The 20,020-nt window shown below is 37.2% G+C and overlaps 1 protein-coding gene across 1 annotated transcript in view; it reads right to left on the bottom strand.

Moving 5' to 3' along the window:
• LOC311195834 (connector enhancer of kinase suppressor of ras 2-like) overlaps nt 1-20,020 on the bottom strand; it is a gene marked incomplete at its 5' end in the record, with an annotated part of 188,889 nt that overhangs the window by 54,299 nt on the left and 114,570 nt on the right. The window contains 4 exons of the mRNA XM_084269273.1: nt 131-336; nt 898-1,031; nt 5,799-5,945; nt 17,740-17,808. Of these exons, the coding sequence (XP_084125399.1) occupies nt 131-336; nt 898-1,031; nt 5,799-5,945; nt 17,740-17,808 (556 nt within the window). The remainder of the gene's footprint in view (nt 1-130; nt 337-897; nt 1,032-5,798; nt 5,946-17,739; nt 17,809-20,020) is intronic.

Raw genomic sequence — 20,020 nt, 5'->3', positions numbered from 1 at the left:
AAACTTTTGCCTAGTATTCAGAGCCAACAGGTCATGCTTTAACAATGACAGATATTTGCTGGCTTTGCAGTGTTAAGAGCACAATTTGTAGATCTGATCAATCAGAAAACGTAACATTAATCACACCTACCATGAGTGGGTGTTTTTTCTCTTCTCCGCACTCCTGTAGCTCTGCTCCTCTCATACTCAGAGCCCACAGGGTGGCCTTCACCTTCAATTAAGGTATAGTATTTCCCACTTTCATGCTCCAGAAAATAGCTTGGAGACTCAGAGCCTTTCATTCCAGACTTTCCAAATTTGCTGATATCATCACACGACATTATTCCAATTTCATCCCTAAAATCAGTAAACCAGAAGTTTATGGAGAAATGAAGCATCTTGTGACAAAGCTGAAGCATAAAGCTCCCCACAACACAACAAATGGAAAACCCTGTAACTGAAATGCTACCTGAGACAGCATTAATAAAAGTGATGTAATTAAACGCATGTAAATGAATAAAATCATAATTACGTTCCATTTTAACTGTAACAGAATTTTCAGTGTTCTAGCATTTGAAAGGAAGGCACAAGGAATTGGTGGAACATGAGCAGGCAAGGGTTTCCCTGGCAGAAATGCAGGCTTTAGAGTAAGATACAAGTGGTCACATAAAAGTAACTCAAATTAATGGTTAAAGACTTCTTAAATTCTTTCTTGCTTTAGGACTAAAAGCAAGTTATTCCTAACCTGTATCTAGCTAAGTGAAAGTTATTTCTGTTAAAATAAACATATGCTGCTTGGTGTATTTCTGACTCTTAATTTTACTTAGTTTGATTGTGAGAGTTTTTGTTAGCTTGGTTTTATTAATCTAGTGAAATTAAAGTGTTGATTTTTCAAAACCTCAGATTCATTGTAAATACCTGGGGCCATAAAGTCCTGACATAGGAGACAGAATGAAAACATCCTGGAGCGTAGAGTTCTCCATTTTTGAGGATATGCCCATTGTACTTGTTGGTGTTGTAGAACTGCTTGTTGGACTGGTTGGAATTACAGGCTGTAAAAATAGAAAGAAAAATGCAAACAAGAAATGAATGCTTTGTGTGCTACAAGTAGCAACAAAGGCAATGTGCATAATTGTAGGAATCTTGAGCTCTTTGTGGATTACCCTATTTTTCAAATAACTGAAGTTTCTCCCAAAAAGGAGGCTACTGAAACACTCTTTCCCAAGGAATGCAAAACCTGTCATGAAAGAAGCTCACAAAAGACCATACTGAACTTGGTTGAAGAGCAGTCACATGGAACCAAAATATGATTTCTGGCCAATATAAAAAAAAATAAAAATCAATTCTATGGGAAGGACATACACTATTAGAAGACACTAATACAAATATTCATTACAGAACTCTGGGATAAATCACTGAATGAAACTGTCCATAACCATAACGTTGGCTTCAGCACAAGGACAGAATATCTCCATCTTTTCAAAGAAAACAGAATTCATAGTCATCTACCACAGCCATTTTGCTTCTACCACGGTCATACAAATATAGGTAGTGACAAGCAATGAAATATAAAGTAATCAAAGGAGTAAACAGGAGCATCATAAATATTAAAGATATTAATAAAGTATGGGGTCTTTAGGGATTTATTTTTTTAATTTTTAACACATTTTTACACAAATGACACAGAGAAGCACAAAATGGCTAGAGGCATTACAGTCATATATTTCATGCTGGATATAAAGAATATTTTTCAACCAAGGTACAGTCTGTGCTTATATTCAAGAAAAGAAATTACTTATACCAAATCTGTTGTGAATAATTTCTTTTCAGTGGTTATACATGTCCATGAGTCACCAAGGTTGCAGGTTAAGCAATGAAGTTGGGAGACACAATAATACAGTTGTTCAATTTGCCCCCAAAGAAGGGAATAGTCAATACCGTTCCTGAATAAAGCGCAACAATTATTTCACTTATGTTTCTTATTGTTATTTTCATCTCAGTCAGGTATTTGAGTTCCTTCCAATGTGATGTTCAACTTTTTGTTTAGTGTAATTTCCATGTTATTTGGAATTATTGCCATATTATTCAATTGCTCATTATTTAAAATAATTGATTATTTTGATTGTTCCCAAGTAGAATTACACTTGCTCCTCTTCAATTTCATTGCATTTTTAGAGTTTTTTCCTAGTTTACCAGACTCAGTTTTGATTACCAGCAAGGACCCTGTTTGGTTTAGCCCTGTAGTCAGTTCAGCAAGCAGATCCTTTCTGAAACCTGAAATTTCATGTCCCTTATTTTGATGTGTAAAAACAATTTGGTCCTCAGAGCAAGGGAATACAATGAAATGCACATGAATACACAGAGGTCGATAAAAGCATGAGTGGCACAAAGATGAAAAGGAAATGACTGTTCACCATCTCTTCTTATACAACTTTTAAGAGAAGAGAACACAACTTTCTTGCTGTGTTTTCTTCAGTTGAAATCTCTCCTGGCCCAAGGTATTTCTCACTGAAATAGTAAAGTAAATGGGTGGCACAGAATTGCAGAGTTCATCTGAGCAATTCCATCAGGGTAAAGTAACCAAACTACTAACTACCTTGAGTGGCATTCAGCAATTGGCAAGGACCAACTTGTTATTTTCCTTTTTTTCGCTCTACAAGCATCTGTTCTCACAATGCTGTAGAATTTGTCTTTTATACAAAGCAACATCTCTCCAAATTTACATGGCTTTCAAAATCTGAAATGAGCTACTTAGCTAGAATTACTCTGAAGATGTTGTTTCAGAGCACAACATATATTTTCTAATGCCTAAAGAATTATTATAAAATTGTCACTGTTGACATAAGCTTTAATACTCCTATCACCTGACAGATTCTGTATCTCAAGCTAAATAACAAAATGTGTAATGTTATGGATTGAGGACTCCTAACAGGAAGGATTATTCCAATTAGAAAATTTCTGCAAATAAAGAGAAAAAAATACAATAAATGTTGTCTTTTATTTGAATGAAGTTGCCAGTGTGCTCACTTTTATAAAGAGCAGATGGAAGAATCATTTTATATTGAGTGGGAAGATAATCACAGAGTTTTAAAATGAAAATAGTCTTCTAATATCACACAATGCTGACTAGAGACCAAATGAGAAAATGGTATGACTGACATGTTGTCTCACTGGAAGATAATTGTAGCATAGAACTTTCAGCATGTGTTAACATTCTGCTGTGATTAATTACCCATCAAGAGATAGTATTTACAGTAAAAGAATACCACAATGAGACCAAGAAAGAACTTTTTCACATTGAGGGTGACAGAGCCCTGGGACAGGCTGCTCAGGGGGTGTGGAGTCTCCTTCTCTGGAGATATTCAAGACCCATCTGGACACCGACCTGTGTGACCTATCCTAGCGACCCTGCTTTGGCAGGGGGGTTGGACTGATGATCTCCAGAGGACCCTTCCAACCCCTATGATTCTGCGATTTATAAGAATTCACAGGTTCTGTATCATTAATCATTCATAATTAACTACACGGTCTCATTTTTAACATTATCATGGAAGAAAGTATTAATACCAGTTAAAAGTGCGTTAAGAAATACTAGAAAACACGACAACTTCGATTAAAAATGTTCTCAAATCCTCCTTCCTTTGTTCCTTCCCTGATTTTGTACCAGTGCAAACTCTCAATGGAAGAATTTCTCTGCAGGTCTTGTGTGTCACTGTGCGTTACATATATCTGTGTGTGACACCCATCCTTATAAGTAATGCACCATTACAATTGACACACACAGAGCAATATATACACACACACACCAGCCACTCCATGTCCTACATTGATGCAGCCAGTTACTTCTAAGCATAAAACCTTCTGTCTGTGCTGAATGTATTCTGCTTATTTTTGAAAGTCCTTCAATAGCCCCTGAAAGCCTGTCTTCTGAGAGCGCCAATTTAATCCATTAGTGGTAGAAAACTCCAGAAAAAACAAATAAACAAAAGCAGAAGCCTTCCTACCAATTCAATGAATTAAACTGATCCGGAGAGTCTAAGAAATGCCAAAGTCAAACAAAGGCAAGGACATTCTGCAGCCAAGAACAGGGAGAGGGAAGTGAGATCACTATTTTCCAGCAGCATCAAGCTGTTATGTCAGCTGTCCAGGAAACACAAGCTCTAGTATCATCTTGGAATTTAATTATGCTAGTTCCAAGTCATTAGTGTCCATAACAAATTATACTAGACCCAGGTGAGAACTGTAGGAAACAGGCAAAACAAAAAAACTGTGTCCCAAAATGTATCCAGGTCCTAATATTTGAACCTGCCTCTGTGGCATGGATACTACAGAAGACCTAAAGATGCTAAAGAAGACCTAAAGGTGGTTTTCAACACCTTATCACAAATCCTACTGCTAAGTAACACTCGCAGTGCTGGTTTTATTTTCTAATAGGACATATTTTTATTTAAATTCCTCACTGCATTATTCTCTGATATAGAAGCATCATCCTGTGAGAATCGCACTTAAAGCACCCTTTGATGCTTGGGGGCACTTGTGTTCTGGGTCATCCGCCAAGGAGACACCGCAAAAATAGAAACAGCAGCCTTATACACTTTCACTTACTTGGCTACCATGACAAAGGCTAGCAGGTTGTGTGGAAAATAACTGTGCTGGATGTTCATTACATACTATTTTCACACTGACAAAATTCCAGACCTGGTGCTGCCCGTGAATTTTTATTCTTTAATGTACTAGTATGAAGACAGGAACCCCGTGGAAGCCCTGTTGCAAATGCAATTTCCATTTTATTGCCCCTGAAAGCTTCAAATGATGTTCACAAGCAGATATGTGATCAGCTTGCTAGAGCGAAGAATGTTATTCCTGCACCCTTACAGCAGAACAACCTGAAGAGTTCCAGCCATCCTCTGGGCTTCGCAACGCCCCTTCCCTCCCTCACAGACTAGTCCCAGGGGAGGAGAGAGGATACTAAACCCAAGTGTCAGCACTCTTGGCCTGAAGGATTACACACATGAGGCAGCTCTGTAGGATTTTAGGATGGTGATTGAGTCACCATCCCTGGATGTGTTTGAAAAAAGGGTAGATGAGGTGCTCAGGGATATGGTTTAGCACAGGACAGGAACGGTTGGACTCAACGATCTTAAAGGTCTTTTCCAACCTTGTGATTCTGTCATTTAGGCACTTTGAGAAATGAAAGACTGAGGAAGTGAATTTGCCTCAAAGTTGCCTTGATAGGCAGGAAAGGTTTGCTTTGTTTGCTTAATTTACTAAGTCACTAACTTAGTCAAAAAAACTTTCTTTTAATGACAACATTTTGAGTTCAGCCTATTTATGGTGACTCAGTTTCTACCACGTCTGTTGATGGCGTAGGAAAAGACAGCTGTGATGTCCACAATTATTTTTTTTACTATGGACAGGTTTAAGGAACAAACTTGCAAAAAATATCAAAGGTTCTATTGGCATCACTACCCAAAACTCAAACTTGACGTGAGATGTGGAACAGAAGCAGACTCTTCCTGAAAATTAAGAGATCTGACTTGATTAGAAACAAGTGTTTTTGACATGAATTAATAGAAAGAGGGAGGCAATGTTGCCTCTGCCAAAGCAAGCTTAGGCTACCTTGTTCTTCAGTAACAATACCAGTAAATGCTCTTTCCCCCTATGAAATCGTGTGGCTCCCAACTTCACTAAAAAAATAGAGGAAAACAGTCCTATTGCCACACAAATTTATCTCATCACCCTATTTCGAAGGAGTTTGGGATGTTTAGAGGCTCCTGCCTGGATTTACCATGACAGAAGTGTTTGAACAGCCTTCTTACCTGCAGTGCAAGAGGCTTCCACCTCACATTCTTTAGAAGGGCAGGAGCAGAAACCAGGGTATTCTGAGGACGTTTTTTCAGGGTTAAAATCACTCCATTTGGGTCTTCCCGCAATGCATTTACTAGGTTCTTTAACTGCCAGCCAACCTAAGGAAAAAAAGTTCCATAATTGAATTTTGAAAGCTTTCCATTTAACTTCAAATGTGAAGGAAATCTTCTATTAACTGGAAAGGTCTATTACAGCCTCTGCAAACATGAGCAGTTTTATCAACTGTGCCTGATGACTTCAGTTGGGCTGAAATGATGCTCCTGAAGCTGGATTTGTTAGATTTTTAGCTATGTTACTCAGCAAATCACTGTACGTGGTAAATCAAGGGATGAGGACTAGCAGTCATGAAATAATTTTAGTCTGGATCCTTAGTTGAAACACTCACTGCTGAGGAGGAAGACACACTATGCTATAGCAACACAGGAAATATAGATGTAATAGCTTTAAGATTCTAACTGAAGATAAATGATGATTTACTTGCCGTATCTATGCAGCCCCAGGATACAGCTGAGTAATTCAAGTTACTATAAATAGTAAACACAGCCACAAAAAAAAGAGTATCAGTAGTACAGGAATGATTTTATATGTGCTGCTCACAAAAAGCTACTTAGAGACATCTTTTTCATGTGATTTTACCAGAAACTGTGTATACATGAAAACAGGAAAAGTATTTTTAGGTCATCTTAAAAATAATTAAATAAATGTTTACATTGTCTTATTATCCTGATTGGTTGAAGAGATTTTAAAACTCAATAACAATATAAACTAGACTGTATAAAGACGTTTATCATGTGTAAGTGCTGCTAAATTTCTATTCCTATTTCTACAGGCACACAAGGGAAAAAAAAACAACAGTTGTACCAAAACAGTCAAATATGTAAATTCAGAACTGAAAGTTAAATTCATAAAAAAAATCATGTTTTCCTAAATCTAAACTCATCTTTCTTCTAAGTTGCACCACTGAGATCAGCAGAATTTTACTAGTTCAAATAGGAGCAAAAATATGGCTCAGTTCAGCAGCCTTTTGCCCTTTCTACATACATGTGATATATTGGCTTGTTCACTGCAAATGAAATAAGAAATCCCCATCACTTAGCACTTGGCAGTGAACTACCATTTAGCTGGTTTGACGTATTCCCTGAGTAACACTAGTACTGAAGAAGTTTCAGTAATGCTAGTCTCAAAAATGTACCAGTTGCAATACCCAAATTAGTACTGATAGACAGAAAAATATTGCCATGCTTAAAGGATTTGCTAATATTCACTTCTAAAGACTGTGGATTTTACCAACATAATTGATACCTGATATTGTTGACTAGAGTTAACACCACAAGTTTTGAAATTTGTGCCTCTTCCACTGGTGTCAGAAAATTGATACAACTAAAGCATACACAGGTACTCACACCTAACCTCAGCCCTGGGTCCCAAGGGCAAATCCGTTGCTTCCATCCATTATTTTCAGGAGCTATACCAAGCATCTTACTGAAGTAAATTACAAGAGCAAACCTATCTAGGAAGGAATTACTGCAGAGAGCAAGTACTTGCAAGTGACAGCTAGGTGATAGGTTCACATTCAGCCCTGGGAAACAAGTAGTCATGCGTACTGGATTTTCCAGTTTTACTTATTTGCATCTTCCCCTCTTCACACACGATTTCTACATTTGCTACTCAAGGAAAAAGTGAACAGGTGCAGGATGCACTCTCCTCTTACCCTTTTAAAGATTGTGTCCTTTTTAAAATGTCACTCAAGCGAGTCAGGTTTTACTATCTACCCAGTTCTGCTAACCACAGCAGTACAGATCGAATCCTGCACAGAGCAGTTACTCAAAAGTCGCTTGCACAGAAAAGCTGAGCCCCCAGCACCTCTAAAACTGCCTAAATTAAACTCTTTCCTCTTTTTTCTGTTCCAAAAATAGCAAATTTTTACAGTAGCAGTAAACAACCATAGCCAAGACCTGTCATAAGCATTAGAACTACCACAATTCTTAAGCGCCAGTGTCAGGCTGATCTGTACTGCACAGGAATTAGAATGTGGTGTTCGTACAGCCGCTCTCCAGACACAGCCTGGCTCAGGCCAAACTGCAGCAGCCTTGAAGTGAACATTTAAGAATGAAAAGCATAAGGAATACAAGAGCAGCGACCAAATAAATACACACAAACACTAAGTGCTGTTATATTTTCTATGCTGTTTGACCTGTCAGAGTTCATTATAACACTTCAATCATTGTTACTCTTCTGACCAAAGTGTATATTCCCACTGCTTTTAAAAAATGTGCGGAAAAAAAGGAGTAAAGAAAGAGATTGAGGTGTTCTGAATCAGAGCAGAGCAGTCTGCATACATCACCATGTTATATCAGTAAGAGTTTATAATTACTTCCTCTTAGGGGAAGATAATATCTGATTACACATGAAGGTGGTGGGGAAAATAATAAACCTTGAAGAGATTTCAATTAAAATCCTCTTCTAAGGGCTGAAGAGAAGTTAAGATACACGCTGTAAGGTTCTAGCCTGACTCCACAGCAGGCCAAAGCCAGGATCTCTCAGCTCTGTATGAGCTCAATACATGTTGTAATTCTAACCAGGGCTTTAACAGCTTTATAAGCTTCTATTCTGTTCATAACTATTCCATTGAAGTCTGTCTAAAATTGCACTGGCCACAGGGAAACAGAAAATGGTCGCAATTATAAACAGGCCACAGCCAAACAGATGCAAATATGTCCCCTTGCATTCCAAGTGAACTCTAGTTTCTGCTTTGTTTAGATAATAGCAGAAGCTACGTATTTTTTTACTCAATTCTAGAATTAAAAATTAACTATTTTTGATATTTTTGATTTTGAGAGATTGATGTCATTTTCAGAATGATAAAAATCTTTAGAGTTCTGTGAGCTCCATTTAGAAAAGGATGATAAATAATTAAGTTAATGATAAATTATTCCAATGGGAACCTTAATGACAAAACCATTAAATACCAAGATCTATTAGAGAACAGTCTGCAGTCATTACTACTAGGCTATGATAAAATGCTCTTACAAATTTGGACGCATTATTATAGATTGCATTACTAAAAATATCTTTGAAAAAATAGAAGTCATTACAGTGGATTAAAAGTCTTACTTGAAAACCAATCCTTGAGAGAGACTTTGACGTTTCTTCTCAAAGAATTGGTCCTTAATAGCAATCACTAGCTTCTAGCTATGGTAAGATGTGTTCAGAAAAAAGGGTATTTTGCTCCTTATATTTTAGCATATACATTCAGTTAATTGAGTCTATAATATGGGTTAAGGTATTTTATGAAATATTTCACTCAGTAAGGAACAAATTAGACTAATGAAGGAAAAAAAATGCTATAGTTTTTATATTTTTCTGAGCAATGGAATTGGAGCAGTAAGATAGCCATTGCATTCAAACCAACAAATTCAGGACGTTATTACGTCATCTTTGCACAGCATAGTAGAGCTCTAGTCATGGTGCACTGTTCTCTGCTAACCATATTTGTATATTGAAATAGGTGCTCTATTTTTTATTTCTTTATAAGCTGGGCCTACAAAACCTAGAATGTGGAAAGCCACACACCTGCTGTTGTCCTGTCCACCAAGTAAGATAAAATACCGTCAGATGTCAGCAATGAGAATTTCTACCACAGTGATATGCACAGAGTTTCTAAGATTAGAATCACAAAAACTTTGATACTTACTGGCATGAAATGATTTTAATTCTAGTCAAGAAAAAAAAAAGGGTTTAATTCAGATGCTAAACATGAAAGGAATTTAGGAGAATGAAAACTCACTGGAAGTGGGCTGAGGCAAGCAGAAGCTAAAAGTTTTGATGGTTTACACTTAGAATTGCTCTAATCAATTATTTTTATTGGTCTGGACATCCTCAATGTGGAAACGGCTCCAGGGGAAAAACTGTACTGCTGTCTATGTGAAAGGATTTCTTGTTCTTCTCGTAGAAAGCGAAAGCTAGATAATTAGTGGAAACTGCAAAATGCAGTAATTTTATAAGTAATAGTTAAAAATATGAATTCCTATGATATGAAATTTCTTTACTATGGAAGTATAATGATTTAAGCATCTACAGTGCTGCAATAATTTTGTAGCTGGACCTGCATAACTAATGTGCACAGAAAAACATAACTCACTTTCATTAACTTACAGTAAATGAGTTTGTTTTCTAGTTGCCCAGTATCTTTAGATTCTTCCTATAGTGGCTTTGTTCCTTCTCAGTAAGGACTCAATTTTTGTGTTCATTCAGAAAGCATGCTAACAGTAATGAGGATTTTGGCATTTTTTAAATCCAAGCTCTGTTCATGCCAGACAAGCACCTTTCCTCCCTTTGTGATAATAAAGACTACCTGGCCAACGATGACTCACTGATGATCTGTATGAAAAACAAACTAGTACAAAAAATTCTTAATGCTACAGACATAAGAAGAAAAGGCTGAAGGAAACACACAGATGACTGCACAGGCACTGAGGGCATGATAGATTGGTCTGTTAAAAGTAACATGATAGTGCTTGCTGGGACTGTTCAGCCTAGAGAAAAGAAGACTATGGGGGGACCTTATTAATGTTTATAAATATCTTAAGTATGGGATGCAGGGGGAAATGGGCAGCCCCTTTTCAGGGGTCTGTGGAGACAGGACAAGGGGCAATGGCTGCAAGTTGGAGCATAGGAAGTTCCACACCAACATGTGGAAGAACTTCTACACAGTGAGGGTGAGGGAGCCCTGGGACAGGCTGCCCAGCGGTTGTGGAGTCTCCTTCTCTGGAGATATTCCAGCCCCGTCTGGACACCGACCTGTGCAATATGAGCTGGGGAGCTGCCTTGGCAGGGGGTTGGGCCCAATGATCTCTTGAGGTCCCTTCCAACCCCTATGATTCTGTGATTCTGTACTTATCAAAGGGTTCCAGTAGTCAAAGCCACTACAATAGTTACACGCCTCCATGCTAACTTCTTCAAACTTGATGCAGAAGACACAGATAGTGGGAGCAGGAGTGCACTGTGGACAGAATAGCCCTATTCCTTTCTCTGCTTTTCCTGACAATTCTGGGGATCAAGAGGGAAGTGCGGTTCCTCTGTCCCTTCACTGCCTTATCAAATCCTAAGTATCTTCAAGGCCCTGACAGAATGAAAAAGTTTCAACAAATACAAAATACAGAGAGGACCTCACAGAGGGAAGGGAGGTTACACCATCATTTGCTTATGAGACTGGTGCCTATTCTACTCTTTGTGTCATATGCTAGCTTTGGCCTTACCTAGAGAGGAGAGAGACAGATTATTAACTAAACATCAATTTAAGAACTATCTTGTTAGGCAGTCGATGTGGGAATCAATTGTACAGAACAATACTTCCATAATCTTTAGAGCATGCTATATTGCACACCACCTGAAAAAAAGTAATCCTGCTTCGACTGCAGTAACCCGTACGTGAACCAGGACAGATGTTTCCCCTCAAGACTCTCCAAATAAATAAGCAAAACCATCTGGATACTTAGTTGAACCTCAGGAGTATGACCTCTCTTCATATTTGCATTTAAAAAAAAAAAAGTTTAAAAAGGGTGGCTTGTGTAAACTCAGCTTTTTGTTAAGGAAACAGACTATCATCCTTTCATATTTTATGTCTACAATTTACTTTGCCTCATTAGGGAATTAATCAAGGGAATTTGTTTGATTAACATGGAAACCAGAAATTATTAGTAGAAAAAAAAATGTGCTGGAAGACTACTTTCTGCCACTGAATGAGAAGGTCATCATTAACACCTGTAGCTGATTCACTCTTCCTATTAATATCCTGACTGTTACTAACAATAATTGATGACAGGAACACAAACGCTCTCCTGTTATCTTACATAGTTCTATTCATTAACTCATAGAGAAATACAGCAAGATTCCCAGAAGATGCAAGGTCTGCTACTGGAAGACATGCATCGCCAAGCCTTTCTGAAAAGCAGAATCCTGAGAATAAGGAACGTGGCATTTCATTTGGAAACAGAATGACATCTTCTGGAGGAAGAAGTTGTAATTCTCATGACACCTCCCCTTCATTTTTTGTTTTGCCTTTTCCCACTTGCATTTCACAACACACAGTGTGTGCTGAAACACAGATGGTGTGACCTGGCACTGCATTTACAGATTTACCTCCACCTAAAATGAGCTCTCATTGAGACTCAAATTTATAATTCCACAAACATACATCTAGGATGTTAATTCAATAAATATCTTAACACCAATAAATGAGTGCTGAAAGTATTTCATTGTGCCTGAGCTTGACACACTTAATTAAAGTATGTAATTTGCCAATGAGCAGCATGGAAAGGTATTAGGCTGCTGATCACGTATTTAGGCAGCATCCATCATCACGAAGGGTATCCTGCTCAAGTATGAAAATGCAATGACATCAGTTAAAAACACAGCTATTTAGAGACAACATAAGAAATACCCTGCACAGCACAACGAAGGTGTTGGAACTACAAGAGCCCTTCTAGTCAACTACATCCACTTGTTTACTCTTCCATATATAGCTGCAGGCAACTGTAACATAACCATTTGCATCAGTTCTTCAATCATCATCCTAGGCAGACCTCTTTCAAATTCTAACACAGATTTACTTAGAGATGCTCATACAGATTCTTCCACAAGTTTGCTTTTTACCTTAAAGATATATTTCTCTTTCTGTTTTGCACAGCCTCTGTCTCTTACAAAAGAGGAACCCTGTCTCAAACTAGCTGGCTGGGGTAACAAAACTGAAATCTTTAAAGGACAACCCTTCATATGAGACACTTCATACATTTTCTTCTCCCCCCATTAATTTTTTTAAATGTTCATATGTAACTTCACACCTTGGATGGCTGTAAATGACCTGAACATCACACAGTATTTCAGACAAGGTATTACCAATGTCAAGACAATGACATTAAAACACTCTTTCTCCTGGAAACATGTTCCAAATTAATTCCAAGTTCAGCTTTGCCATTTTCAGTCACATCACCTCTACGGCGCTCAGTTAATTTGGGATTAATTACTAGAGTCTGACTTCTGGAGTCTTGCCAGTTGCTCCTGAGTAACATCGAGCTTTCAACAGGAATTACTAAAGGCATTATTGTTGCTCTCTGTCCTATTAAATGACCTTCAAAAAAAAAAGTTTTCTATTTCCTGAGAAGTCCCTTTTCCCTAGTTTATTGAACATGTTTTTATACAGAAGCAGCAGATAAATATTTTAGAGCTGGTCAGGCAGCTAGCTTAATATTTGTTTGGATCTCCAATGTTTCTGTTGTCTGAAAGTTTATCAAAGGATAGAACATTAAAACAACTTATGTTTCATACATTTATGCTGCATCTGAAACCTTGTGTGGTATTGACTAGAAAAATTTTGCCCCTTCTTACATTTCCCCAGCATAAAATGTTATTTATTCTAAAGCAGACAATCAATTAAAAACCCCTTAGTGACCTCCAAGTGAAAGTCTCTTTGGTAAACTGAGATGTGGATGATTTGGCATTTAATTCGTTATCTTTGCTGCCATCCTGAAAATGTATATACCTATAGATTTGTTCTGAGTAGTTTTCTTCTCTTTGCTCTATGCTCAATACTGTCCTTGTTATGGAAAATGGAAAGAAAGAATGTTTGTTGGCTGGTGATTTAGCTTTAATTTTACCTTATTTTCACCACATGACAGTGACAATTCTCTGAGGAAAGAGCCATGGCCCACATATAAAACAAGGTTAAAAAAAGAGACAATTTACTATTTCAACTGAGCACTAGAAAATATACTATCCATGAAACCTAAGACCTAATTATTATTTTTCCAAGCAAATAAACCTACGGTAGCATATTCAGCACTTTGGTATTATTTTATGGCAGAGGAAGTAAAAATCTAGAAGCACTGGCAAAGCTGGTGCCAGTGGGTACTGTAGGGAGATATAAAGACTTTGAGGGGCAGTAATTTAGAACGTACAACTTATTTTTAAGTTTCTTTTGCTGTTTTATTAAAATCTAATAAGCAAGAAGGACAAGCAAATAAAGCAATTGGATAATGATTAAATGATTTTAACAGCCAGTGGTGAATTGCCTGATTTAATTAATTTCTTGCCTAAATTACTATTATTTCTTCTTTGATCTTTATAATTGTATTACAGAGTGTTCCTTGCTTAGACCAGATTCCACGTAGTATGTCTTTTATTTCTAACTCTTTCAACTTTTGCATTATATAATTTGTAAACTGCTTTCCTTTGATATTTTCTGGACTTTTTTTAAAAATAAAAACAATATACCAAACCCTCTCAGCTACATTGAAAAGCTATTTGAAAAGGGAAACAAACAACTGGTCTTGTTTTGTTAATCTTTTTTATTATATGTGTTAATGTAACTGGTTTAAGGGGGAAAAAAAAGAATGTAGCTACCTCATAACTATCTGAGAATTCTTTATAGAGATAATGCTTTATATAAAATGAGAGTACTGATTATAGGCAATAAAAATGATTTTGAAAACATTCAGCCAAATATTCTAGCTGCAATCCCAAAATGCTTAGCTGCACACATCCAGGCATTCAATGGGACTCACACTGTCAGCACACTTAATCCTTTGCTGCAGCTATACAGCCCCAGAAAGGTGCCTCCAGGATTAGAAATGCTGTTCTCTTTGCTGAAACCACTCAAGTGTAGGGACAGTAGAACTACTTCCCTTTCTCCATCTTCTTAAACCTGTTTGAAAGCTTATTCCTCACAGTTTCAAAACACAGAGCAATTCTCCTCTTAAAACAGATTTCCTGATGGAGTCAAACTTCAATTGAAATCACAGGTTTTGTTATAAAAGGAAAATAAATAATCAAATAAAAGCATCCTTTTAGCTTTATTTTTTGCCTACATATGGATGAAAAATGAACATGAACCTTTTGGTAACGGCTGTGTTAATATCATCTCATTTGAACTATTTCAGCACAGGAGTAGTGCCTTACCCGTAACTGGACTTTCACTGTGCAGGTCTGTCATTCAGTGTTAAATATGCAAAGTATTACAGTTGGGAATTTAAAGAGGGTGTTGAGGAGGGTCATGTATTAGGATGATAAACTAGAAGTGCTCAAATTATGTAGTTTACTAAAAAAAAAGTGAAGAGAGAATTTGATTGCATCCTGAAAATACCTAAATGAGAAACCTGCTCTCTGATCTGATAGATAAAAATATATCATGATCAAAGGACTGGAACTTGGGCCAGAAAAATGTAGATAACAAATAAAATGACTTTTTCTGTCTCCGGCAATGAGAATAATTACCAGAACAATTTATTATAGGTTGTGGGAACATCAAAGAAACTTTTAAAACTCAAATGATCTTATGAATCAAGCAAATATGAGTGTATCTAGAGAATACACTGGCATTTTTCAGATTAAATTATGCCAGTAGTCAGTGATAGGATGGGAATCTATTCAGAGATCTACACTTTTTTGAGTCAGGATAGTATTTTTACTAGTGGCAATACAGACTTACTAGATCTAATCGTCTTCAGAACAGATTCCTACAAAATACATTGTGCTACATAGGATTTATATTTGATAAACTGCTAAAGAAACTTCAATTTTAAGGAAATGTGTTTGCAGGATAATGATAAAATCTGTGGGAACACAGAATCCCTGGAGCATACAAGTAACTATATAAAGCATATTTCTGCATCTTTACGTTACATATACGTTTATGAAAGTATGGAGTCTCCCTTGCCATAGAATGGGTAGAAGTAGGACTAAGGGATAACACTAAGACCTGCATTTTTATCCCCCCGGCTTATGTAGAATCTGTATGGAAAACTAATATGAGACTGGAGACCATGGATTTCGCTGGACACAAACTGCCCTCCCCCCAGTCTTACTGAGTTACACCTCATTTTATGAGCTGGTCTTGCTGGTATTAAAATGTTGATTTAATGGAAATTTAATGAGTTGTTGCCTAGGGATTATTCTAGCTTACTAATAGAAATAATGGTAATTAGAAGCATGATATTGATCATCACAAGTTGTGATAACTTGGGTGAAGGAACACAGCTGAGCAAGATGTACCAGAAATGACTTGACTTAAAGGACACACCTGAAGATCAAAGGGATACTAAAAACATTAAAATTTCCAGTTCACGAGGGGAAGAGAGTTGGACATGGAACATGAAAACACTCAATGTCAGTCCATTCAAAGGACTTTCCAAAGTTACAGTGAAGACAGAATAACTTTCCCAGCTATTTCAAAGGAAGTATACATTTCTGAAAGAAACAAATTGCATTTATCTCTTCTTAGCTTGTTACAAACCTCAGAATGAATAATTAATAGTGGGTCTTTTTAGAAAAAGGTATTTTTTACCACTTGACTCAGCTGTTGGTTCTATGCCCTTAGCTGGAAAGGGATTACAAGTATCAAACACCTTGGGCCTATTGTAATAACACACATGCAAAGACTTGTATCCAGAAAGAAAATTCTTGAGTAGTTGGATGAAGGATTTCACCTATGGGAGTAAAGATTAAATCAGGTCTGTCACTTGAAGAGCATGCTTGATGGAGAAAGCCAGTCTAATGCATATTTCAACTTGTAACTATGACAACCCATAGAACCTCCAATACAGATAAGAGCTGCACGTTCCATTAACATTTAAAGTGGAAATGAATAAGTTATACTTCTTTTCATGAGAAAATATTTGTTCTCTAATCATGATATTTTAATAGTCACTTTCATATACAGACCTCTGACAAACAACAGACAGAAAGATATTTCTTAATTTTGCTACTGCTATGTTTGGAGACAGGGTTCTGCAAGACAAAGTGAAATGGATAAATTATAAGCACTTTAGGAGGCTATTCAAATTGTCAAAATGCTGATCATGCCTAAGGAACAAACAAGTGTTCCTGTCATCTGGAGTTCCAACACCATCGCTTCCATCTGCAACATAAAATTGGGGACAGTCCCTATGATGTAAGATAGTACTGGGACAAAATTTGAGTGCATTTTGTCAGTAATTATCAACATTGGAACTAACATCAATTATAAGGCAGCAGCTTCTGGCATCACAAAGTAGGAAAAAAAAAATCATTCAAACTTGGATGAGGTTCTGATATGCTATTAGAGCTCAATTACAAATAATTTAATGAAAATTAACTTAATTATTCAGTGAAGTCATGTGTTTTAAGTCAGGATAAAATTCAATGAATGATGCAGAAACATGTTAGTTCTGAATTTCTATATAAACTGTAGTTTTGTATACACCCAGGTACATGATGCAACATAGAGCTGTGAAAGAAATGTATTGGTGGGCACGTTTAAATGTACACAAACTATATCCTACAACACCTTAGGCCCAGCGTACACATATGCCGTTATAAACAGAGAAATATTTTAATAACTTTATAAAACTGCTCATCTGTTTAAAAATAATTCTGCAAACAAGAATGCACAAAAAATCTGACAGATTTCTATCAATACTTTAATCATCTTGGGAGTCTTGATCGGTTTTTCTCCTCCAACAGATTCCGAATATGTGGCTATTGCAGCACTTCTGCATCGTTGATCTCAATCCCACATTAAACAGAATGCAAAATTCTGTTTAAGAGAAAAAGTTAAACTAGCTGGCATATCCCTAACAAGAGCTCTAAGAACTTCAATTAAATATTCTGGGATGTCCTTATAGAAAGAGTATGATGTTAAACAGCAGCTGTGGAAAATGGAAATTCGGCTTAATCTTTCTGGGCTGTTACTGTCTCTCCTTGTGCCTTTTCTTATTAAGCATGAGTAGCAGTTATGATGCTTTAAGAGACATAAATACTAACCTAGTTTGGCAAAGGTACTTTCTATGAAGAATTATTACCCCTTCTTTGCAGTAGAAATAGGCAAAGCCTGCAGAGGAGAATTTCCAAAATACTTACCACGGTTTGATGGTTGACCTGTATCACCTCATCACCAGCATGGATCTTCTTACACTGGTCAGCAGGAGACTAAGGACAAGAGATAATAATTAACTTTGTATGGGGAATAAGGAGGGGGAATGGGGAGGGCAAAGCAGGAATTCAAACAAAGGGTGTTGAAAGAGGCAGGACACAATAATTGATTATATTTAGAAAAACTGTATTTATAAGGTACTAAGTTGTTTTTTTTTTTCTGGTTGCAGATGGCAATTCGATGAAGTAATCTAGAATCCCACTTCCACCGGTGATTAAATGCCTTTTTGCCTGGTTGACCATTCTAGCTTCTTTACCTCTCTGTGGGGAGTACATGGAGTCACAATCCTGTTGGGAATCCACCGAGTGTATTTACATCACAAAGAAATAAATACATTAAGTCAGCAAATACCGAGCTCACTGTATGGTCAGGGACAGGGCTGGACCAACCACACGTGTAAATGTAAAGCAGGAAAGGGAAGTTCCTTGCATCGTGCAATAGATTACAAGTGTTCTACTGGCACAGAGCATGCCAACTTGACCTTCAAGATAACCAGAAAATATCCAGAAAAGAATTATAGACCTGAGACATCACCCTGAGAAATAAATCACAGTGGAACTTGGCTATTAAGGAAGTTGACCAGCCAGGACACTTGGACAAGGTTGAGTGTTTACTCGTTAGATAGAGAGGACAGACTGTCCCATCTCAAAAAAGAGCAGAAATGTTTAAATCAATATATTTTTTATGAGTAACAGCTCAAGGACCCTTGCCAAGTAAGCAGACTGCTAAGAGAGGCACAAAAAGAGCCGCTTGCAGCTACAGAGTGGTCTAGCTCTAATACTGTTGAAGTTCCTCACAGAAAAGGAGTTGTTTTATCAGAATTTAATTCAGTTCCTTGATGCCTTCTGGAGCCAGTGTATAACAAATTGCCATGGCACAAGAGCCAATGTAAAAGAAGAAAAGATTTATCTGAACTGAAGTCACTTGTATTCTTGACCTCACCACATACCCACAAGACTTCCAGAAAACAGGGAAAAGCTCTTCGGCTGTAAAGGCTTCTCCAACCACAAATCCCACCAAGCATTTCCATCCCTTTTGTGGATGGAGATTAAAATCCTAAAATAAATAAAAGGAACAAGGACGAGAGGAAACCCCAAATCACCACTGGGAAGAAAATAACTGCAATTCTGAATAAAATGTGAAAGAGACTCCTTCAGGAGGAGGTCAAATTCCCTTCCAACAGTCAGCACCTGCTGGCTAAGCAATAGAGCCTTGCAGTCTACACAGCTACTGGAGAGTGTAGGAAACATCATAAATTACTCAATCAGGAAGAAAACTCAAGCCAGTAGGTCAAATAGCCAATATTTGATACGGTGATTCCAAGTGTGCTATTCCAAACACACCTTTTACCTTCAGCCTGCTGCTTATCATTCCTAGCCTTGCTCTGTCCTACCTCCCCAACAAAAGCTACACTCCAACTCCTCACTTGCTTGATCTCTCTTGTTCTTTCATAAGGGCTTCTGTGTGTCCTGCAGCAGGGAGTCCAGCCCTTGAGCTGAAGTACCTGGGCATTACAGCCAGATATCAACTCCTGTCACATGAGTTCTTCTGCACTAAAAGAAATGGGATTTTTCCTTCAAACTTGTAGGATGGTGTGAAGGACTACCTGGCTCCTGTGCCAATTTCTCCTTCAGTGGAAACTTGCAGAATTTGTGCTGGCTGCTCTTTTGCACAGGATTAAATGTGTAACAGAAAAGTATTTCTAGAATTCAACATGAATACAAACTTGATTGCTTCCAACAGTGAATGAAAGGTAAGCAGGAAACCAAAGGAAACACCATTTGTAATGTTTAATTTCAGTTGATGTTGGAAAAGCAAAGGCCTGCTTCTTTCTCTTCTTAGCGCCTTTCCTGACTTTGGTGAGGCCAAGCTAATTATTGTCGTTTAAAATTAAACACTGACTGGGAGGTCAATTATCTCTTCAAAAAGAATGAAAAATCAATTTGCTCAAATGCCAGAAATTAAAGATCTTTGAAGCTGGTTTATCTGCACATGTGATTACACTTATAGCAAAAACAAAAAAGAAACTTCTTATGGTGGTGCTTTATCAAGAAGGTTTTATGTCTAAAGTTTAGTCAAAAAAATAAGAAGTTTAGTGGCTGACAATTTAAGTAAATCCAGTGAATTTCAATTATCAATATAAAAATAGTGATACCTATAAACGATACCTATATCTCTCTCTATATATAAACCTGTAATCAATATTGA

Source organism: Gallinula chloropus (genome assembly GCF_964237585.1).
Source record: "Gallinula chloropus genome assembly, chromosome: 11".
Taxonomy (NCBI): Eukaryota; Metazoa; Chordata; class Aves; order Gruiformes; family Rallidae; genus Gallinula; species Gallinula chloropus.
Note: the sequence above shows the minus strand (reverse complement) of the source record. Positions and strands in the feature narration are given on the sequence as shown.